This window comes from Phasianus colchicus, chromosome 29 (genome assembly GCF_987193195.1).
Source record: "Phasianus colchicus chromosome 29, bPhaCol1.hap1.1, whole genome shotgun sequence".
Taxonomy (NCBI): domain Eukaryota; kingdom Metazoa; phylum Chordata; class Aves; order Galliformes; family Phasianidae; genus Phasianus; species Phasianus colchicus.
Genome location: NC_143464.1, coordinates 2281577 through 2304923, shown reverse-complemented (window position 1 = coordinate 2304923; position 23347 = coordinate 2281577). Strand labels below are relative to the sequence as shown.

Below are 23347 nucleotides of genomic sequence, written 5' to 3'. Positions count from 1 at the left end.
CTGGGTTCTTTGCCCATGGGGAGGACGGAAGAGAAAACTGGATGTGAATTGAGAGCAAATCTAAAGAAATGTGTGTGTAAAAACCAGAGTGAAGTATGGGTAAAGCACGTAGAGAAGTGTGAATAAAGCTGGACTAAAGTGTGAATAAACTTGAAGTGTGAGAAAGACCAGGAGCAAAGTGTGGGTAGACCAGGAGTAGAGCGTGAGTACACCCGGAGCAGGGTGTCAGTAAAAATCGGAGAAAAGTTTGAGTAAACCCAGAGTGACGTGTGAGTAAACTTGAAGAAATGTTTCAGTAAACGCTGAGGAAAGTGTGAGTAAAACACACACACACACAAAATGTGAATAAACCCAGAGTAATGTGTGAGAGAACTTGGAGTAAAGAGCGAGGTGGGCATTTCAAGGATCCCTGAATTACATTTGTGATACTGTTGTGTGGGGAGGTGCAGCAGAAGTCATCTTCACAAAAGGAGAGCGAATAATCCAAATTATTCTGCAAGCTGGTTTTGCTATTAAGCGAGGCAAAGTGAATGGACCTGCCCAGGAGATTCAGTTCCTAGGTATAAAGTGGCAAGATGGGCGTCATCACATTCCAGCAGATGTGACCAACAACATCACTGCTATGTCTCCACCCACTAGCAAGAGAGAGACACAGTCTTTTCTGGGTGTAGTGGGCTTTTGGAGACTGCATGTTCCAAACTATAGCCTTATTGTGCACTTCCTTCATCAGGTGTCGTGGATGAAAAATGACTTTACATTTCAAAAGCAGCAGGCTTTTGAACAGATTAAAGAGGACATAGCCCGTGCCATGGCCCTAGGGCCAGTATGGCTGGGACAGGATGTAAAGAACATCCTGTACACTGCTGCTGGAGAGAAAGGTCCCACTTGGAGTTTGTGGTAAAGATCCTCAGGAGAGACCCGAGGATGCTGCCTGGGATTTTGGAGGCGAGTATACAGAGGGTCCAAAGAGTGCTACACTGCAACTGAGAAGGAGATCTTAGCTGCATATGAGGGGATTCGGGCTGCTTCTGAAGTGGTCGGTACTGAAACACAGCTCCTCTGGCACCTCGACTGCCAGTGCTGAACTGGATGTTTAAACGAAAGGTTCCCTCCACCCATCATGCAACTGATGCCACTTGGAGTAAGTGGGTTGCACTGATTACACAACGAGCGCGGATGGGGAACCTCAGCTGATTTGCAACCCCTGGTTGGATAACAGTGAAACTGACACTCAGTGTCCAGACACAGGCATCAGTTTAATGTGAATCTGTGCACTACAGTTATCTGTAAGGTACTGGCACTTCTACACTTATTTCCATGTGCAGCTACACCTTGTGATGTTATAAGAAATCAAAGTAAGCCTTGTGTTACTTGACAACTTTGTGAGAGGAAAAGAAAGAAAAGGGAGTGACAGAGTTGGGGTGGGGGGGGTGGGGGGGGGGGGAAGACAGAGAAAGAGATCACAGGTCCTGGTTCCAGCTTTGATCCAGCAGAGAGAGGTGGGGGGTCCTTGACTTGTAAGCGTGCTTGTCTCATAGTTTTGAAGCATGAAAGTCTCCAGCAGGACCTCAAGGATCTCTCTGGCGTCCTTCTGTGGCTCCTAGGTTTACAGGTGCGCCATCCAGGGCTGTGAGTGAGGTGGCAATAAACAAGCCCATCAAAAACAAGTTTGCAGTCACAACATCCTACATCATGATGGGAACGTTTTGGGCAGAGCAAGGCTGTCTCATTTTTCACAGGATTCCCTCCTCCCCAAGTGTCCAGCCTTCAGTCTGTTGACATGGCAATGCTCTTCCAAGCTGTTAAAACAACTCCAGGCACACCGCAGGCAAAGCGTCCTTTTTTTGTTGGTCTGCTACGTAATGCAGGACCTGAGGGCTGACACAAGTGCAAGGAGAAAGGAGAACAGCGTGCAAAGGTGGTGCAAGGAGAGCAGCACTGAAAAGAGCACGTCCTGCTGCTGCCCATGGCCGTGGCTCCAGGGAAGCAGCAGCACAACTCCAAGGCAGCAGAGAGGGAGCGCCCAGCGGGCGGTGAGGGGCAGCCCCACAGACACCAGGGCTGCTGCAACGTGTGGCATTGGTCTCTTGGTTCCTGCAGCCCTCTGTGTGCAGGGCTGCTCTCTGAGATACAGATGATAATCTAAATTTTATTTTTATTATTATTTTTTTTAATCTACTCAAACAGCCACGTGCTTGAAGAATAGTAAAGATTTCAGGAGTAAGAAAAAAAAAATGCACATTGGAAATATCAATTAATAATATTATTTAAGTGGAGTAAAAACTATTGCAATAATTAAAAAAAATTAACAGCGAAAAAAAAAAAAAAAAAAAAAGAAATATTACATGATGCCATTCCCAGCTTTTCTTGAGTTTGTGGTAATCATGTGAAGATGATGAAGATATAATTAATGCTGAAAAAACATACATAGAAATAGTTTCTTGAGGGCATCGATGAGCTCCCGGTTCCTCATGCTGTAGATGAGGGGGTTCACTACAGGAGGTACCACTGTGTATAACAGTGCCAGCACCAGGTCCAGAAATGGGGAAGAAAGTGATGGGGACTTCAGATTGGCAGATATACCAGTGCTGAGAAACAGGGAGACCACGGCCAGGTGAGGGAGGCACGTGGAGAAGGCTTTGTGCCGTCCCTGCTCAGAGGGCATCCTCAGCACGGCCCTGAAGATCTGCACATAGGACAGCACAACGAAAACAAAACAAGCAAGAAAGATTAAGGCACTAAATATGATAAGCCCAACTTCTCTGAAGTAAGAATCAGGGCAGGAGAGCTTGAGGATCTGGGCAATTTCACAGAAGAACTGATTGATGGCATTGCCTTGGCAGAGAGGCAGGGAAAATGTATTGGCAGTGTGCAGCAGGGAATAGAGAACCCCAGAGCCCCAGGCAGCTGCTGCCATGGTGGCACAAGCTCTGCTGTCCATCAAGGTCCCATAGTGCAGGGGCTTGCAGATGGCAACGTAGCGGTCATAGGACATGATGGTGAGAATGAAATACTCTGCAGATATCAGAAAGACAAACAGGAAGGTCTGGGCAACACATCCTGCGTAGGAGATGTGCCTGGTGTCCCAGAGGGCATTGGCCATGGCTTTGGGGAGAGTGGTGGAGATGCAGCCCAGGTCGAGGAGGGCGAGGTTGAGGAGGAAGAAGTACATGGGGGTGTGCAGGCGGTGGTGGCAGGCTACGGCTGTGCTGATGAGGCCGTTGCCCAGGAGGGCAGCCAGGTAGATGCCCAGCAAGAGCCAGAAGTGCAGGAGCTGCAGCTGCCGCGTGTCTGCCAACACCAGCAGGAGGAACTCGCTGATGGAGCTGCTGTTGGGCATCTGCAGTTCCTGGGCATGGAGTCCTGTGCAGAGTGCAGAAGATAATGACGAGTCAAGACCATTCGCACAAACACTCTTCCCACTGCTATACAGAAGTTTTTCTATGTCTATGGATAATGTTCATTTAACTCCATTACGGGAGTTTATTTTAATGAGCTTCACCGTACCTTAATAAGTAGAAGCTTATGGGGCTCTTATTTCCTCTCTTTCTCTGATCATATCTCAGCTGCCTGGATATTTTACTCTTACAAGCCATTTCCATGTCTCATGTCTTTACCTGTCTGCACGCAGAGTGCCCATCTCAAGTTCTCTGCATTCAAAGTTCTCTTAGAGAAAGCTGCCTGTTTGCAGACAAAGTGCGTTGTTCCCGTCTGCAGAGAATTACGATAATTTCAGCTGGTGCTGTCCTTTGGGAGAGGAGAAACTGAAAGCACTTGAGGACATGATTCATATAACAGCAGAATGAGAAATGTACAATTCAGGATTCTCAGTGCTCATATTCCACAGCTCCTTTCAGATTTCTGTCTAAAACACTTCCCCTTTCCTATGTACAGAAAATGGAAAATCCCTGCCTTCTCACTCCTCTTGCAAAGTGCCTTTGGAAACAGCCTACAGTGCAGTGTAGCTGTGATCCCCCTGCCCAGGCAGCAGCTGTGGCAGCAGAGGGCCCCTGCCCTGCCCTGCCGGGGGGCTCCTTCCCCCCACACATCTCCCCACAGCTCCCTGGGCAGCTCCCCGGGCAGGCTGAGTGCTGAGTGCTGAGTGCTGAGCGCTGAGTGCTGAGCGCTGAGTGCTGAGTGCTGAGCCTGGCAGGCGGCAGAGTCCCTGGCCCGGCACACAGCCCCTGGGGCACAGCAGGGACCTGCTCTGCAGGACAGCCCTGGGCACCCGGCTGCAGCCCCGGCTGCACAGCCTGCAGCCGTCCTGGGACACGCAGCCCTCAGGGCTGTGCTCTGATGCTGCAGCACAGAAGCCCTGGCTGGAGCAGGTCTTTTTCCATGATAAAGAAACAGTGTTTGCAGCCTGATCTGCAATGGGATGTCACCAGCAAAGTGATCCCCGCAGAAAAAGCCACAACATTGCCTGCAATGAGAAATTACCTTGTCAAGGGTTGTGAGCAATGCTCCTTCAGTGATCTCACAGCCTGCAAACGTACCTCACAGCCTGTAAGCTCTTTCCTTCTGTCCCAGTCACCTGCAGATCATGTCTCCAGTCCAGCTGTGTGCTGCACAGGAGCTGCTCCTGGGCACAGCTGTCTCTCTGCTGTGCTGCCCACTACTATAAGCTCCCTGTGTCCCAGGAGCCCAACCCAGCTCAGCAGCAGAGAATGTGATTTCCTTCTCTCCCAGGAGGTATCCATGGCCCTCCTGAACTGAGAGCTCCTGCAACGCAGTAGGGTCATAGCTACAGAATGTACTTCAAAGTCAGCTTAATTAATCAACACATCCACTGGATTCCGAAAGCACAGTTGTTCCTACAAGAAGAAATTTTATCATGAGAGAAACAAATGGCAAATCTGGAAATGCTCCATTCATGACTTGTAAATGCAGTCGTAACATTACAGAACCATAGAAAAGTTTTGGCTGGAGGGGACTTTGAAGATCACCCAGTTCTGGTCCCTAGCCATGGCCAGAGATGCCAAACACACACATTCAGGCTGCCCAGAATCTCATCCATTCTGACCTTGAATGTCTCCAAAGATGGGTCATACACAGCTTCTTTTGGCAACATTTTCCAGTGCCTGTGTGTAAAAAAATGTCTTCTTAACATCTAACCTCAGTCCCCTTTTAAATTTAAAGCTATTTCCCCTTGTCCTGTTTCTATCAGGCCATCTCACCCTAACACTAAGTTTAGGCATTTCATCTTCAGATGCAAACCCTGGAGCTGAAATGGGATTCTGTTCCTCACAGGATCATGGGAGCCAGAAGTCCTCTTAGCTGAGTTCAGGTGTGCACAGTGAGGTGTCTGTGTGTGAGCCCCTCATCTGAATCCTTGCTCTTTATTCAACAGGGACTGCACTGCTCACACACACACACTCAGGGATGACCAAGGTGCCTGGGGTGATCCTAGCTGTGTGCTCGTGCTTGTAAACTGTGGTGGAAAATCTGTGAGACAGACAGCTCCTTCCTGAGCATCAGCTGAGGGCCAGAAGGGAGGTATTCTTGGCCATCCTAAATGCCACCACAGCCCTGTGCTTGGGGCACCCACTGTGCCTTTTGCACCTGTCCCCATGGAGCATGTTGTGTCATTCTGCTGCCCAAATGGATGAGCTCAGAACAGAAGAGCCAAATCTTCCTCTCTGTTCCATCTGTGGCAAATTCTGGAGTTCCCAGCTGACAGGAAACTGGCAAACGTTCCAGTTTTAAACAAGAGCAAGAAAGAGGACACAGGCAATTACAGAGCTGTCAGTCTCACTTCTGTTCCTGGTATAATTATGGAAAAAAAATATGCTGGGAGTTACTGAGAAACACCTGAAGGACAATTCTGTCATTGGTCACAGCCAACACAAATTCACTAGAGGAAGGTCTTATTAAACTTAATGTCCTTTTATGACAAGATCACACATCTAGTTGACCAAAGGAAGCCAGTTGATGTTACCATTGAAGATTTCACCGTAGTTTTTGATACTATTACTTAATTCTTCCAGACAAATTTTCCTGCACAGGGCTAAACAGAAACATAATGTGATGGATGAGCAGTTGGCCGATGGGTCTGGCTCTAAAGGGTTAAATTAAATGAGGTTCCCTCAGGCTGGTGGACGTTCGCTATCAGGGTTCCCCAGGGCTCCATTTGAGGGCCACTTCTCTATAAGGTTTCCTCAATGACTTGCATGCAGGACTAGAAAATGCTTTGAGTACATTTGCTGATGAGACAAAGCTGGGTACAGCTGTTTCCTCTACTGAGGGTAGAGAAGACTTTCAGGAAGATGTGGACAAGTAAGAGAACTGGGTAAACATAAAATGCACATGAATTATAACAAGAACAAGTGCCAGATTCTGCACCTGGGTAGGGGCAACACTGAAGATAGTCACTGACTGGAGAATGGGATACTGGTGAGCAGTCCCACTGATAGGGATTGGGGGTCCTGGTCATCATCAAATCAAACATGAGTCAGCAGTGTGCCCAGGCAGCCAGGAAGGCCAGCTGTCCCCTGGATGCATTGAGTAGGCAATGCCAGCTGTGTGCAGGAAGGACTGTCCCATTCTGCTCTGCACTGCTGCAGCCTCACCTGGAGCACTGGGAGCACTACTGGGCACCACAGAACACAAAGAAAATAAAGGACATAAAACTATTGGAGACTGTCCAAAGGAGGGCAGAAGAGGTGAGAGATCTGGAGTTCAAGGTTTCATTGTGACTGACTGCTTGTTCAGACTGGGCCCTTCTCACATGCCTCATCCTCTGCTGAGACACACTGCCCACATGGGACTTGGGCCTCACGGCATCCTTGCACCCCATGCAGAGTCTGGCAGCTGCTGTGCCCTGGTCTTTCATTTGACATCAGACAAACCTCCATCCCACTGCCCCAGGAAGGGCCCTGAGCCAGCAGGAGAGAGGGACACGATCTCCCTGCCAAGGCTCTGGGGATCAGGCCTTGGCCTTTCTGCTTCAGAAGACAAAGGAGGCTTAGCTCAGCATCACAGCCACCATCCCAGTGCCTTGGTCTGCCTGCAATCATGGCTTCCAATTATCTGCTCTAACAAGTCCCTGGGGAAGCTGGCTTGTCAATGGCCCTCAGTGGGGCCCATTAATACTCCAGGAAACTTCACTGTTCCTTCTGATTTTGGCTTCTTGAGCACTTCTTGCAATCTTCTCTCAGCACTGGAGGTGGATGGACTCAGCAGCAAAAGTCCCGTGGGGCCCATTACAACCTGAAGATCCCTCCTGTGCCTTGTGCCTTCCTGTCATTTTCTTCAGGTGTTCAGAACTTGTACAGCAAACTGGAGAGGTATCTCGAAAGTGCTTAAAGAGGAAGACAATGATGGGCATTTATGAAGACTATTTATTTATTTATTTATAGTTGGGTTTAAACAAGAAGTTGCAGCAGCACTTTGTAAATTATATTGACCCAGGATGTCCCCTAATGAGCTTTGCCCCATCACTGTGTGGACAAATGTCCTCCCCAGCTACTCCACCCCATTTCTACTCCCATTGGCCCCATGGGACTTGCATCAGTTTTTCTCACATCACACTTCTCTGCATTCCTCCACTCGGTGTTAAACCTCATTTGCACCAACTCCCACTGGCTTTCCTCAGTGAACCAGCTGCACATGGGAAATGAAAGATTTTTTTTTTTTTTTTTTTGCCATCAGCTGTATACATCATGCAATTGAATGAACAGTAGAACAATGTAATCAACTGCATGCCTTGTCCAAACCACACCTAATGAGGTTTGTCTTTTACTGGGAATATCTGTACAAGAAATATGTTAGGCAGAGATAGGAAGACATAGATAGACAGTTAAGGAGTTGATCAAAGAGTCCATCAGACTTTGCAGAGATGGAGCAAGTTCCAATAATCTCCCTGAAGTTCACAGATCAGCCAGATAACTGGGAGGTATCTGAGTGAACAAAGAGCAAGGGAAGGAAAAATTTGTAGAGCAGTGGGAAGAGCATGTGTCCAGATGGCCTGCAGAAAACTTGCCCTGAACCATGGTCATTGATTTAGGAGAGCTGGAGACACCTGGAGGATGAGGGACATCAAATACACAGCAGGGTAGAGCAGCGGTGGATGCTGGGCATCAGTCACAGGGCACTGGCACTGGCACCAATTCCTCAGAGAACCAGCTGCACATGGGCAATGAAAGATTTCTCTTTTTTCCAACAAACAGAAATCCTTCATGATGAACAGTGAAACACAGTCTGTGTCTCTGTACCTGAAGGCTTGTGTTTCCTGCTAACACAGTTCTGCAAAATGTTGTTCTTTTTGGAATAAGATAGAAAGGACACAAAATCCCCTGAAAGACTTGAATTTTCAACTTAAAAAAAAACAGATCTCATGAGTATTTCAGAACTTGAGAGGTGTGTTAACTCATTTTCACTGATTTCTGTCTTGGTCTTCAATCCATTCAATTCAGTTCAATTGCTTCAGTTTTATTGACATGAACATCTTTCAGACTTACAGCTTCAAAAATAAAAGAAAATCCATCTGTGTTTTGAACAGAGCCTGGCGCTCCCCAGAATTTCCCTGCCAAGAATTGTCCATGGCAGCTCTCAGTGTTCCCACTATCTGGGTCACACTGTGGTACTGAGATCTTCTCACGTTCTCAGACCTTGTTTTAGAAGGTCACATGCAGCACAGGACGCTTCACGCCCTTCATGCCAGGTAGCATGCCGCATTTCACTGTGAGCTCACATTCACCCTAGCTTTCCTTTTGCTGTGTATAAATTTCTGAAAGCCCTTCTGTCTTTGATATGTCTGGGCAGGTTCAATTCTGTGTGAGCTTTAGACTTTCTAAATTAATCTCAGCAGGTGCACTAGGACAAACACTCTGCATTGCTCCCAGCTGACCACTTCTTGTTTCCAATTCCTATATCTGCTTTCTTTCTGTACCGTACACCACAGACACTTGAAGAAGCCAAGGTGTGCTCTCCTGAAACCCAAAGGTGTGAGGTTGACTTTTGCCCTCCCTTCAGACTCCTCAGCTCCACCATCCCATGGCCACTGCAGACCAGGTTCACTTTGACCTTCAACTTCTCCACCAGCCCTTCCTTGCCGGTGAGTATGAGATGCAGCAGAGCACCTCTCCTCTTTGGTTCCTCTGAGGTTTGGCGAAGAAACTGTCAGCTGCGCTGTCCAAGGATATCCTGGATCTTGTATGCCCTGCTGTGCCGTCCCTGCAGCAGATACTGGAGTGAAAAAGGCCCCCAAAGGGGACAAGGGCCTGACAACATCAGGCTCCCATCTGTCTGCAGAGGGCACCTTCCACTTGCTCTTCCTGATCAGGAAGCCAGGAGCAGACACTGTTGGTCTCCTCTGTTTGCCACTGCCATTCACTCTGACCTGGCTGCTCTGCCATCCTCAGGAAGAGCTCAGTGCACTCCCACAGAGAGCAGTTGCCCTTCCTTGTCTCCTCATCCATCTATCATAAAGACTTGTGCTACAGTCCAGTTGTGGAAGCCATTAAACCACGTCCCTGTGATCCAAGCAAGAACTCAGACCTGCAAGTGTACAAAGCTTTCTAGCCCAGCACATATTGGTGTTCTCATTCGTGTAAAACCACATAAGAAAACATCCTGTTCAGGAGGCATTATTGGATTCAGTGCATCCATGGTATCTATGAAGGTGGCACATAATCATGGGACCCACTGTGGGGCGCCAAGTTGTCCAAGCAGCATGGACACTCCTGGGCATGGCTTTCCTGAAGGCCTTGAGCTGCATTTGCAGCTGCATGTGAGTGTGCTGGACAGCCCAGGGAACTGGTATGACACTAGGCTGCTTCTGATGTCATTCACATGAGAGCACATAGAAAACTGAGGCTTCTTCAGGTGAAGAACACAGATGTGTGTCAGCTCTGTAGTGCCTTGAGCTCCAGAATAGGCAGCAGATGGAGAACAGAGGAAGATCTGCCTCTTCTTTTGTGAGCTCATCCATTTAGTCAGCTGAATAACTCTGCATGCTCCTTGGAGATGAGTAAAAAAGACATACTCCAGTGCCCTAAACGCAGTGGTCTGTTGTCATTTAGGATGGCCAAGAATAGCTCTGTTCCATCTCTGGCCCTCATCTGATGCTCAGGAAGGAGGTGTCTGTCTCAGGGATTTCCCAAGCACTTCCCAAGCACTAGCACACATCCAGGAGCACCCCAGGCACCTTGGTCATCACCCAGGGTCTGTGTGTGAGCAACTGACTCTCCACTGGAAGACCAAGGACTCAGAGCAGGAGCTCACATGCAGGCAACTCCTTGTGCACATCTGAACTGAACCAGAGGAATCCCAAACCCATTTCCGCCATAGGGATTCCATCTAGGAATGAGATGCCAGCACCGCCTCAGCAGGATCACTGCCCTGCCCAGGGCAAGTCTACCCATCCCTGTCCTTGCCTGTGTGCTCTTTTTTGTACAGCAACACTTTCTGGTAGGACTAACCATATGTCTGGAATTAGTCACTGTCCACTGGACATTTGGTGGTTAATGCAGCATATTTCAGAGTACAATCATGACACTGCTGTCTTTCAGGAGCTGTTGGCCACGGAGACCCAGGGACATCGCATGGGAGATGATTGGGAGGATAGAAATGACATCCTCCGCTGCTGAGCTGTTCTGAGCTCCTGGGACACAGGGAGCTCCTACAAGTGGGCAGTGCTGCAGAGACACAGCTCTGACTAAGAGCAGCTCCCGTGTACTCTGCCTCAGCACAAGGGGCGCATTCGGCAGGTGGCATGAAGATGGAAGAGAAAGGAGAGAGGGATTACAGGATGTGTGGGGTGTGAATAGGCTGCGACCTCACTGCAGGAGCATTGCTTTCAGCCACTGACAAGGTAAGTCTCTCACTATAGGTAATGCAAACACTTTTCCAACAGGGATCACCAGATCTGGCACATCCCAGTGCATATCAGGCTGCATACACTCTGTGTTTCTTTATCATAGAATAAGAGCTGTTACAGCAGAGGGCTTCCCTGCTGCAGCATCAGAGCACAGCCCTGAGGGCACATCAAGAGAGAACCCTAAAGTGCATTTTACCTCTCTGCTTTCCTTTAACGTATATATTCTTTCAGAAAAACCCATAGGCGTTCTCTTAGGTTCCCTTTTTCACTTGAAGAAATGAACATGCACTTAGATAGTGCTCTGCAGACGGGGTGGGTTCTGGACAGCAAATAGGAATGCAGAGATTTGGGCTGGTGTCCGTATGCTCAATCTGGGAAATGACAGGAAAACAGCCCCCAGGATAAAAATCTGCAGACCACAGAGATATGATCAGGGAATTACCCCCTTCAGTGCAGGGACCTTCCTCTGAGCAAGCTCCCACCTAGAAACGTTTCTGCCCACATGACCATGGGGTCCGATGCGTGAACCAGCTCCTGTGCAGGCAGAGTTCCAGCAGAGCAGAGCAGCATCTCCCCAGGCACGTGTCCATCACCCTCTGCAGTGCACAGGGGCTGAGAGCCACTGCCTGGGGCTGTGGGCAATGCAGTCTGTGAGGCTGGGAAGGAGCTGGCTTTCCCTTAATGAGATGCCATCAGTAGGACACATCCCCCTGAGGTGTCCTTCAGAGCCGTGAGCTGACCTTCAGGATGCAAATATTTCCCCTAGTCATGAAATCAAAGTGCAGGGAAGAAGCAGAGAGATGCAATATGCAAATGCTGTGGGGTTGGTGAAATCAGTGTTAGGGGTCATTTGCAAATGTGTGGTGATGAGGCACTGCTGAAGTACATTGAGAAAGGGTGAATACACAGTGATGGGCAGAGGACTCCTGTTTTCTGAGCTGGGTCTGACTTCAGAACTTTATGGTAATGCAATTGTCTTGCATCTGCTAAGTAGTCAAGCTCAGAGCAATTGGAAAGAAAGCCAGTCAGCTCCCCTTACCCTGCACTAAGCAGCAGTGAATCCCTTTGCCTCTCAGGTCTTACAGCTGTTCAGACTTCAGCAAACACTCCTTAGGCATACTGAGCAGGGTGAGAATTTGTAGGAAAAAGTGATCCCTAGAACTTCTATTTTTTATCCACATATTTTTGGCATTAAGGTTCAGATGCCAACCAGCACTTCTGTACTAGAAGTGATTTTATCTGATACACTCTGAAAAGAAAGCCTGACCCCGCACCATCACCACATTCCCATGTACCCATAGGGACAAGTCTGCTTATCTGCACAGAGATAAGTGCAGAGTCCCTCGTGGCAAACCTGTCCTCATGAAATGTAGATCACATCATGGAGCTGAATGAACCCTCCCCACATAGAAAGACTTGTCCTTGATTTATTCCTCCTTGAACAGGTACTGATGCCCAGAAGAACCAAATGCCCAACAGCAGCTCCATCAGCGAGTTCCTCCTGCTGGCGTTGGCAGACACGCGGCAGCTGCAGCTCCTGCACTTCTGGCTCTTGCTGGGCATCTACCTGGCTGCCCTCCTGGGCAACGGCCTCATCAGCACAGCCGTAGCCTGCCACCACCGCCTGCACACCCCCATGTACTTCTTCCTCCTCAACCTCGCCCTCCTCGACCTGGGCTGCATCTCCACCACTCTCCCCAAAGCCATGGCCAATGCCCTCTGGGGCACCAGGCACATCTCCTACGCAGGATGTGCTGCACAGGTCTTTTTCTTTTTCTCTTTGTTTTCAGCAGAGTATTGCATTCTCACCATCATGTCCTATGACCGCTACGTTGCCATCTGCAAGCCCCTGCACTACGGGACCTTGATGGACAGCAGAGCTTGTGCCACCATGGCAGCAGCTGCCTGGGGCACTGGGGTTCTCTATTCCCTGCTCCACACTGCCAATATATTTTCAATGCCTCTCTGCCAAGGCAATGCTGTGGATCAGTTCTTCTGTGAAGTCCCCCAGATCCTCAAGCTCTCCTGCTCACACTCCTACTTCAGGGAATTTGGGTTTCTCCTTGTTAGTGTCTGTTTAGCCTTCGGGTGCTTTGTTTTCATTGTGCTGTCCTATGTGCAGATCTTCAGGGCCGTGCTGAGGATGCCCTCTGAGCAGGGACGGCACAAAGCCTTCTCCACGTGCCTCCCTCACCTGGCCGTGGTCTCCCTGTTTCTCAGCACTGCCATGGTTGCCTACCTGAAGCCACCCTCCATCTCTTCCCCATCCCTGGACCTGGTGGTGTCATTTCTGTACTCGGTGGTGCCTCCAGCAGTGAACCCCCTCATCTATAGCATGAGGAACCAGGAGCTCAAGGATGCTCTGTGGAAACTGATGACCAAATGCGTTTCGAAAGCAGTGAACTGCCCACATTTTTCTACCTAAGCATTGTAATGCAGATTTTAATGGAATACAACTGCCTTTTTTTTTTGGTTTGTATATTCATCTTCTAAGTGTAATTTATTGAATTTTTTTGTGTGTGTGTTTTATGTACTCTAATATTTTTTGCTGAAACATCACTATTCACATCCAGTAGTACTCAGTTTGTACCTATTCAGTGTTGCCCAGACACGCTGTACATGAGTGACCAGCATTTCTGTGAAGTTTAACAAAACAAAGGACATGTAATGGCTTCATTTCTCTTCCTTCCTATGAAACATTTCTGGAGCTGCTGGCGTAAACTGTTCTCAGAAACCCAAAATCCTGCAGGAAGCATACAACTGTTAATCAAACTGTGCATGAAAATGCACAATGTTGTGCTAAGAGACAGAATTCAGTGGTGTGGTGGTGGTGTGTTGAGCTGAAACTCAATCCCATTGACCCTTAGCATTGCAGCTCCTGTGGCTTGGTGACAGTGCTGCTCTGTGGCTGCAAACACAAGCAAGGACACGCAGTGGGCACTTCTGTCACACAGACTGTTTCCACCACAGCATGTCTCCTGTTAATGGAGATCTCCTCATAGCAGTGCCTGAAGGCTCCGGGCTTCTTTAAAAGTTGCTGCCAAGAACATTCCCAAGGAACGGACTGCACAGATTCCCACACTTACTCTCCCACTCATTCTAAAACCAAGCTTTAGTTGCTAGCATTAAAATGTTATATTTAACGCTAGCCCAAACTGCAGCCCAAAACAAAACACCTATCTGTAATGCTTACCTGTACCCTAACACTGTCCTGAAAACCTTAGCAGAACACCAAACTCTCTCACTAAATCTTTGCATAATCTATGCCCCACAAGGTGACTTTTAACCCTTAATCCCTATCCTGAACTCCCAACACCCACAGAGCCTGCTCCTGCACTCTGCCCTCCTCACCTTCAACCCCTCCCCTAACCCTAAACTTTGGGTACTTGGTTATGCAGGGCAGAGCAGGTCATCCTGGATGACATGCTTGATCACATGAGGAAAGGGCGTGTGATCCGTGACAACCAGCACAGCTTCACCAGAGGAAGGTCATGCTTGACCAATCTGGTGGCCTTTTATGATGGAGTGACGGCATCGGTGGACAAGGGAAAGGCGACTGATGTCATTTACCTGGACTTGAGCAAGGCCTTTGACATGGTCCCCCACCACATCCTTATCTCCAAACTGGAGGGATGTGGATTTGATGGATGGACCACTCAATGGATAAGAAACTGGTTGAAAGGCCGCAGACAGAGAGTGGTCATCAATGGCTCTATGTCCAGGTGGAGGCCGGTAACGAGTGGCGTCCCCCAAGGATCTGTCTTGGGACCGGTGCTCTTTAACATCTTTATCAATGACATCGATGACGGAATTGAGTGCACCCTCAGCAAGTTTGCTGACGACACCAAGCTGAGTGGTACGGTCGACACGGTTGAAGGAAGGGATGCCATTCAGAGGGACCTCAAGAGGCTAGAAAGGTGGGCCCGGGTGAACCTGATGAGGTTCAACACGGCAAAGTGCAGAGTTTTGCACTTGGGCCGGAGGAATCCCAAGCATCCCTACAGACTGGAAGGAGAGGTCCTTGAGAGCAGCCCTGTGGAGAAGGACCTGGGGGTCTTGGTAGACGAAAAACTTAACATGAGCCAGCAGTGTGCCCTTGCGGCTCGGAAGGCAAATGGGATCCTGGGCTCCATCAGAAGAGGGGTGGCCAGCAGGGACAGAGAGGTGATTGTTCCCCTCTACTCTGCTCTTGTGAGGCCCCATCTGGAGTACTGCGTCCAGGTCTGGAGCCCCCAGTACAAGAAAGACAGGGAGCTGTTGGAGAGGGTCCAGAGGAGGGCCACGAAGATGATCAGGGGACTGGAGCACCTCCCCTATGAGGACAGGCTGAAAGAGCTGGGCTTGTTCAGCCTGGAGAAAAGAAGGCTGCGGGGTGACCTCATTGCAGCCTTTCAGTACCTAAAGGGAGCCTACAAACAGGAGGGGAATCAACTCTTTGAAAGGGTGAGTGACAGCAGGACAAGGGGAAATGGTTTTAAGCTGAGGGAAGGGAGATTTAGGTCGGACGTCAGGGGGAAATTCTTTACGGAGAGAGTGGTGAGGTACTGGAACAGGCTGCCCAGGGAGGTTGTGGATGCCCCATCCATACCTGGAGGTGTTCAAAGCCAGATTGGATGGGGCCCTGGGCAGTCTGGTCTAGCATTAGGTGGAATGGTTGGTGGCCCTGCATGTGGCAGGGGGGTTGGAGATTCATGATCCTTGAGGTCCCTTCCAACCCTGCCAATTCTGTGATTCTGTGAAGTGTCAGAGGAAGCTGAAGTTCCGAGGGCTCTCTCCGCAGGAACTTCCCCCGCTCTTGGAAAGAGCTGGCTTCACTCTTCCTGAGACTGCCTCGATCCCCAGACTCTCCTTTTGGACAGGAATCCTGCAGAAAGTACCAACAAGCGACAAATGGTGAGGAAGAAGCATTCTCCCACCTTTCTTCTGCCACGCAATTCAGTCTCTTGAGGAGGGCGATGTCTGCAAATCAGCTGGCTGCAAGAGCTGCCCAACCCTAGCTCCAGCTTGTGTCTGACTGCATGGCTGGTGTCAGCAAGTGCTCTTCTCCATCTCCTCAGCAGCTCTGCACCCAGCCATCTGTGGGGCAGCAAGGCACGACTTGAACTCTACGATGTTTGTGCTCTCCTTCCTTGTCAGGGTCTGACATGAAGGCGGGGGCCTGGCAGCAACTGACCAGGGGAGGAATGACATTTCATCATCCTCACCAAAACGTGGGATGGAATCACAACAAGAACCCATTTCCCCTGGAAACAGCCGTGCTGAGGGGCACTGCTGGAGCTGGGAACTCCTCCCCAGCCCAGCCTTCCTGCTGAGACAGCTCCCGGCAAGCAGCCGGCACCAAACCCAGCTCACCTGGTCCCTGCTCAGCCGGAGCTGTGCCCAGCTCACACACACGCCGCAGCGGTGCTTCTGACGGGCTCTCACAGGTGATCTGCTCCAAGGAAGGCTCACAGCTCAGTCTGCGTGCAGCACGCTCACCAGAGCACCAGCTCTGCTCACCAGCTGTGGCACAAACGCTGCCAGCCCAGCAACCACTGTGACCTCAGCGAGTGCCCGCATCGCTTCTGTGCCTTCATCACAAGGGAAGGAAACGGACGCCTTCCAGATCCAGCTTTTGGGAAATAAACACTGGGGTCACCCAATGGGGTTATGTGCAGTAAAGTAACGGAGAAGCGAGGATGACTTTGTGCAGCCCAATAGAAACCAGGAAAGACCAATACAGCCTCGTGGTGGTCAGTGGAGTCCCAGGGAACCAGCAGCAGCACTAGGAATGCACATCTGTATGCCCCAGGGCCAGTGCTGGCCTTTGGCTGTGGCTTCAGGCCCTGGGGCTGATGTCGGCCTCCCGGGCTGTGGCTTCAGGCCCTGTGGCCAGTGCCGGCCTCGCTGGCTGTGGCTGTGGCTTTCGGTCCCTGGTCTGGTTCCAGCCTCTCGCGCTGTGTCTCTGGTCCCCAGGGCTGGTGCTGGCCTTTCTGGCTGTCGACGTGGCTTTAGGCCCCAGGGCTGCTGTCGGCCTCTGTGGCTGTAACTGTGGCTGTACAGCCCAGGGTTGGTGCCGGCCTCTCGAGCTGCGGCTGTGGCTTCAGGCCCTTGGCCTGGCTCTGGTCAGCATGCCATGACTAAACCTTCCATGCTAAGACTTGTCTCTTGATAGGGATGTTCCCTTAACCTCACACCTTTAGCACAACAGCTTCTGTTGAGATTCCCACCAGTGAAGAAGTATTAGTGCCACTCCTCGCTCCTTGCTGCTAGGACGGGCTGTTTGAAGACTGACGCACGTGCCGTGATCAGATCCCTCTTGCAGGAATAAAGTGCTGAGCAAAAGGAACGTTTGGGCCAGGTGGCCTCAGAAATCTGGCTGTTGTGGATGATGGCTGCTGATGGAAACAGGTATTCTTGTGCTGTTCAGCTTTTAACGTGAGTCAGGTGTGCTGTAGCAAGAACCATTGGGCTCTAAAATGCCTTTAAACACGCACACTACCTATTTCTGTCCTGCATGCCATCTTTGCTGCTTTTTGGTGCAGGAGTTTTTACTAGCATGTATTGGGCTTGTTTGCTTGCGGAAGGAACATTATGTGTAGTTTTCACAGAGAACTTCTGTTATGATTTCTTTATGCTTTTAATTCTAATTATCAGGAGTGGTGCTGCAAGAAAGGGCCCTGCCAGTGCCAGTAAGTTCCTACCCAGCTCTGTGTGACAGACCCCACTGTGGAGGGAAGCGTAAAGGATGGCAGTTCAGAATCCTCTCTTGCCAGCCTGACGTGCTGGATTTTGGGCATATGAAGTGTGCTCTGTCTACCCAAGGTGTTCCCTTCTGCTTTAAAGGAGAAGGCTGCAGGGTGATATTTCCCTTTTGTCTTGCAGATGCGCTCCTTGGCACAGACCTCTCTCGGCCTTCAGCATTGTTTCCTCGTGCCAGACTATTTTGCAGACTGTGGGTGTCCCAGATTCAGCTTTCTATTTCTCTAGTCTGACAAATATTTTATTTGGAGGAGGAAAGAAAGAATGTAGTTTAATGAGAATAACATCTGAGTGCTAACGCAGTGAGGTGAATGAGGGCCACAGAGGCAACTTGGTGCTGCTGAAGCACTGCCCAGTGACGAGGTCGGGGGTAACACCTGCTGGCAGATGAGGATAATGCTTTTGGACCGAGTGAGGAGAGAATGAAACACGATGACTGAGCTGCCTGCAAAGAGCTGCTGGGGGAAGCTTGGTGCCAACTTTGTGTTTGATCTGATAACCTCCTGTGCATGTTCTACGTTTATCCCACCCTCCATCTTTCCCACAGCCACACACGGGGCTCTGGGCAGTGGACGTTTCCGTTGCTGGGGGTCCTGCTGCCACCTCGAGGTGCTGAGCCAAACTGCCACCTTCTGTGTGAAACATGAGGAAAAAACGCAATTCTGAACCCATGGCACCTCAAAGTCCCTTCAAGAGCCCCCACCTACTGTCCTCAGCCCTCCGGTTTTCCCTGCTGTCCCTTAGAAGCCTCAGGAGTGCCAGCAGCACCTCATGCCTTAGGATGCCTTGTGGATTTCACGAAGATGCACTCATCTCCTGCATTGTGATCATTGGCAAAAATATTCAGCGGCGCTGACCCAAGCTGGGGGCTCAGTGGTGACATACAGGGAAACCTGCTGTGCTGCAGTGCGAGCCTCCGGTCCTGCTGCTGGGCACTGCTGGGTGCAGCCCGGCTCCGTCCTCTCTGCACCTCACTGCAGGGTTTGAAGGCCATGCCTGAGATCCACCGAGCCTCCTCTTCTGCAGGCTGAGCCGCCCCAGCTCTCCCAGAATCCCACCCAGCCATTCCCCATCCTTACATTCTCAGGCAGTGCTGACTGAGGGGGAGAGGGGATTTTGGAGGGGTGGAATTGGGCCGGTGAGGGCAGGCCTGGGACACGGCCCTTTGTGCTGCCCCATCCTGCCCCATAGGTGTCCGTAGGGGGCCTTGGGGGGCTTTGGAGCAGCATGAACAACTGCAGGTGGAGGCGTAGGAAAGTGAATGCAAAACATTTAATGATATAACGTAATGTAAAGTAAAATAATTGATCATAACTGAACAGAATCTAACAGGATTTAACATAACTTAATTTAACACAGTCCCACATCATCCTAGTCCAAGATGACGTTTGTGGACAGCCCAGGTTTGGAGGAGTAGGGCTGAGCCGGTGCTGGTGCCCCTGGAGCACTGCTGCTGCTCTCTGTGTGCCACTGGGGCCGGCGAGGAGCCCAGGGCTACAGGTAGGCTTCTTTGTTGGCTATGGCCGTGCCTCCTGCTGCACCATGTGGGCCGGTTTCTGCGGATGCTCCCGCTCGTGCTGAGCCCACCCAGCTTCACCTAGCGCCGGCGTTTCTGTCCTGGAGCGTCCTGGCCCAGGGGCAGCTCCCTCTTTCTGGTTGGGACGCTGCCAGTGCGCTGCTCGTGCCCTCTGCTCTTGCCTTTCCCGGTGGTGCAGGCGGGTGCTGGGCACTCGGCCGGCTCGGTGCCATCCCCGTGGGGGTCATCTGGCACGTGGCAGGAGATGCAGCCGGGTGGCAGCGCCAGGCGGGTGAGAACCACCCGGGGCTGCCTCTGCCGCGCCTCTTCCGTCAGATGCCCAAAGGGCAGCGACTCGGAGAGCTGCCCACAGCATGCTGGCTGCCTCCAGAACAGGTCGCTGATGGGCCTGGCATCAGCCTCTGCCTCTCCGCTGAGCTCCGTGCCGGCCCAGGGAAAGTCAGGGAGCGCTGTGATGAAAGGAGCGCTGTCGAGGCTGCTGGGGACAGCTGGGCTCGGTGGCTGCGTGGCATCGATCCACCGCAGCAGCTCTGCCCTTTCCTGGACGTTCAGTTCTGGCAGCAGCTCACTGTGACCATTTTCCACAGTCTCAGTGCAATCGGTCCCCTCTGCTTGGACATCAACGAGGTCCTGGTTCTGCTGGGGGATCTCCAGAGGGCTCGTCACTTCTGAAAAAGCAAGAACATCCCCCAGAATGATGATCACAGCATTCCCACAGCCACCCAATGCAGACACCCCCCCACCAGCTCTGCAGCCCCCAGACTCACCGTTGTTGACCCACGCCAGGAGGTCATCCATGTCCGGGATGTCGTCCGGGATCTCTGTGCTGGATGTCACTTCTGGAAAAGGGAAGAAAATCCCCACACGGGCAATTCCAGCTTTCCCACACCCGCTCAATGCAAACAGCTCCCTGCCAGCTCTGCTGCCCCCAAACTCACCGCTGTTCATCCACGTCAGGAGGTCATCGATGTCCATGGTGTCCTGCGAGACGTCTGCGTTCGTTGTCGCTGCTGGAAAAGCAAGAAAATCCCCAGTGGGGCAATGCCAGCTTTCCCACAGCCAGCCGGTGCGGACAGCCTGCCGCCCGCTCTGCAGCCCCAAACTCACCACCTGATTCCAGCGCTGCGGTGCTGCAGGTGAGCGGAGCCGTGGTGGGATGGGGGCACACGTCGGTGGGCGCTGGGTGCCCCTGGTCCTCCGTGAGCACCACGGCATCTCCAAAGGGCCCCACCGCCTGCTCCCAGCTGGCGGGCAGCGTGCAGGGCACGGGGAGCACCTGCTGCCGCACTGAAGGTGCTGGCAGAAGGACGGGGCTGCCGGAGGCCTGCAGCGGGCAGCTGCCTGTGGGCTGCGGGGGCTCCCCATGGAACACGGCCCCAGGCCACAGCCCCATCGGCTGCTGGGGCTGCGGCGTCCCTGCCAGCAGGGGATGTCCCCAGCAGTGGGCAGGGGCCGTGGGGGGAGCCATGCCTGGGTGCTGATCCCAGGGTAGCAGCTGCAGCAGCGGTAAGTGCTGCCCCCTGGGTGGCAGCTGAACCATGGCTGGAGGCAGCCCCCCAGGTGGGAGCTGCGCTCCCTGTCCCTGGACAACTGGTAGCCCAGGCCAGACGGAGGCCTGAGGCACCACGTGGGTGACACTGGGGACAGGGAGGGGTTGCGGTGACACCGGCACTGCTCCGCCAATGCTGGGCTGCATTGCAGCAGTGGCCGGTGGTGGCACAAGGGATCCAAAGAAAGCAGCGTCGGGTGTCGGAAGCACCGTCAGCGTCCCTGAAGGGATTCTCTCTGTGGGGAAATGCCCAAATGGGCGCCGGGCTGAGATCTGGGGCACTGGGATCACCCGGAGGGCCGCAGTGCCAGGAGCAGAGCAGCCTGCTGCCTTACCTGCCGCGGGAGCTCAAGAGTGGCAGCGGGGGGTTCCGTGACCGCTGAGGTCAGCCCCTCTCCCCTGAGCTCACAAGGATTCTCTGTGACACTGTCACAGGCATTGCTCTCTGCCTGCCCCGTCACCAACACTCGCTGTGGCTGCTCACTGTGGCCTTCCATTGTTTCAGTGGAGATGATAAACTTGATGGAAATGAACTTTTTACGCGTCGAGATGGTGATGGGACAAAGGGGAATGGTTTTAACATAAAGGGGGCAGATTTGGATTAGATGTCAGGGAAGTTCATCCCAGAGGCAGCCGAGGCCCTGGCACTGCTGCCCAGACAGGCCGTGGGTGCCCCAGCCCTGCAGCTGCACACAACTCAGCTCCCATTGCAGTGAAGGGAGACAAAGGGAGGGACGTGGCTGATGACGCTCAGACACGCGGTGGCATCGCAGGGCTGCAGTGCTCTGACTCTGCAAAGCCACCAAACTTCCACCTGCTGGCCGTCTCCCTTCACACATCCGCCTGTCACAGAAGCACAGGGGCTGGAAGGGACCTCTGCAGATGAGCGCAGTACAACCTTCCCCCAGAGCAGCTTCCCTGCAGCGCTTGCACAGGAGAGGCTGCCTGGAGCTGCGGAGCCCAGAACTGACCCAGAGCTCCATACGTGCCCAGCGCTTCCTGCGGCCCTCCACAGCCTCCCAAGGGCCACCAGTCCTGCCCAGTGCCCCCACTGGGGCCAACACACCCGACGCTCAGTACGTGACCATCTCCTTCCCCGGGCACAAAGCAGGGCGACGGGGGCACTGGCAGCAGCAGCGAGGAGGAGCCGCAGCTCTCGGTCCGCTGCAACCACCCCAACATCCCCCACTCCGCGCCTCCCTGCGGGGACCGACGGCCGTGCCCGGGATCCCCCCGAGCCTCCTCTTCTGCGGGCTGAGCCGCCCCGGCTCTCCCAGAATCCCAGCCCAGCCATTTCCCACGCGGTGCCGAGGACGGCAGGGGATGCGGGGGGAGCGACGGGGCCGGCGCTCGCATCCTATGACGCGGCCGTTCGCGCCGCCCCGTCCTCACCCGGCGCCGGGCGCGGGGACGGGGCGGGTTATCGGAGCCGCAGAAACGACCGCGGGCAGAAGCGCCGGGAAACGAAGCTCCGACGTTTAATCGACGAACGCGCAGAGCGATCAACGGAAACGACCGCGTTCCCGACCGGCTCCCGTCCGAACGGCGACTCCGGAGGACGGCTCGGCGCCGACGGGGGACGGACGGCCCCGCGCCGCCTTCCCCTGACCGCCCGGCGTCCCCCGGACGGGGCCGCAGCCGCGGCCGCCATTGGCGGAGAGCCCGCGCTCGGCCCGCCCCCGTCGCGCTGCCATTGGTCGGGCCGCGGAACGGGGCGGGCTCTGCGCGCGGGGTCCTTTCTGTGGTGGTCGCGCGGTTTTTTGCGTCATCACCGCGCGCGACTCGGCTGGCCGCGGCCCGGCTGCCCGTGGCGATGCCTGTCGCCGCGCGCCCGCTCCGCTTCCACGGCCCCTGGGAGCGTGTGTATGCGCGTGTGTGCAGAACCGTGCACACGAGTGCAGAGAGGCACTCACACGCACCCCTCTGCATTCACACACGCGGGCACCGATGTGCACGCACCACCGACGAGCGTGCAGCCGTGTGCAAAACCACGCAGCCACGTGCAAAGACCCCGATGCTCCCAGCCGTGGTTATGCAGGCACACACGCGCGTGCAGACACGTGTGCAACGCAGCCCTTTTGCACGCTCACACGCAGATGCCGTCGAGGAAACATCCTCGTGCGCGTGCACGCGTGCAATCCCACCGCTCTGCACCGCCTTTGGCTGTCTGTCCGTCTGTCCGTCCCAGGGTACGTTTGGAGCTGACAGACAGGCTGTCTCAGGAGCAGAGGCGAGCAAACCACGCACCCAGAGCAGCACACGGCCCTGTGAGTTTCGTTCAGCACGCTCACACGGACACACACACAGGCACCCCTTGCAGGTGCTGGAAACATCCCAGTGATTTTTGTCAGGACGGGATCTCTGAGAAAAGCAGATTTTAGTCGCGATTGCAACGGCGGGCGTCCCACGGGCAGGAGCACCTCTGGACACAACACAACAGTCTGCATACCCTGTTCTTCCCCCCTTGCCTCCCCCGTTTCCCCATTGGCTGGGTACTCCAGGTTCACAATTGTATCAAAGGTTCACATTTGTTAATTACTGTTAATTTGTTTGTTATCTGGTGTCAGCCCTGAAGATGTCTCAACTCTTCTTGTTCATACTCATATGGTGATTTTCTTCAGAGTCCTTGTTAAACAAAGGGTACGGAGGGGACGTGCCCCATCTTCCTCAATACCTTCTTCAGGCACTCCCTGAGCCATGT

General features: G+C 52.7%; 3 protein-coding genes across 3 annotated transcripts; 1 reads left to right on the top strand and 2 right to left on the bottom strand.

The window, feature by feature from the left end:
* Positions 1 to 2407: 2407 nt before the first annotated feature.
* On the bottom strand, positions 2408 to 3340 carry LOC149914568 (olfactory receptor 14C36-like). The gene has a single exon (XM_090126430.1). It carries the CDS (start codon positions 3338 to 3340, stop codon positions 2408 to 2410), a length of 933 nt encoding a protein of 310 aa, XP_089982556.1.
* An 8947-nt stretch (positions 3341 to 12287) lies between these two features.
* LOC149914567 (olfactory receptor 14J1-like) lies at positions 12288 to 13244 on the top strand. Its single transcript, XM_090126429.1, has one exon. It carries the CDS (start codon positions 12288 to 12290, stop codon positions 13242 to 13244), a length of 957 nt encoding a protein of 318 aa, XP_089982555.1.
* A 5554-nt stretch (positions 13245 to 18798) lies between these two features.
* Positions 18799 to 21828, bottom strand: LOC116241635 (uncharacterized). Its single transcript, XM_090126428.1, has 5 exons — positions 21618 to 21828; positions 20205 to 20882; positions 20036 to 20107; positions 19865 to 19936; positions 18799 to 19765 (listed from the first exon to the last, which is right to left on the bottom strand). Exons 1-5 carry the CDS (start codon positions 21826 to 21828, stop codon positions 19158 to 19160), a joined length of 1641 nt encoding a protein of 546 aa, XP_089982554.1. The 3' UTR covers positions 18799 to 19157.
* Between the last annotated feature and the right edge of the window lie 1519 nt (positions 21829 to 23347).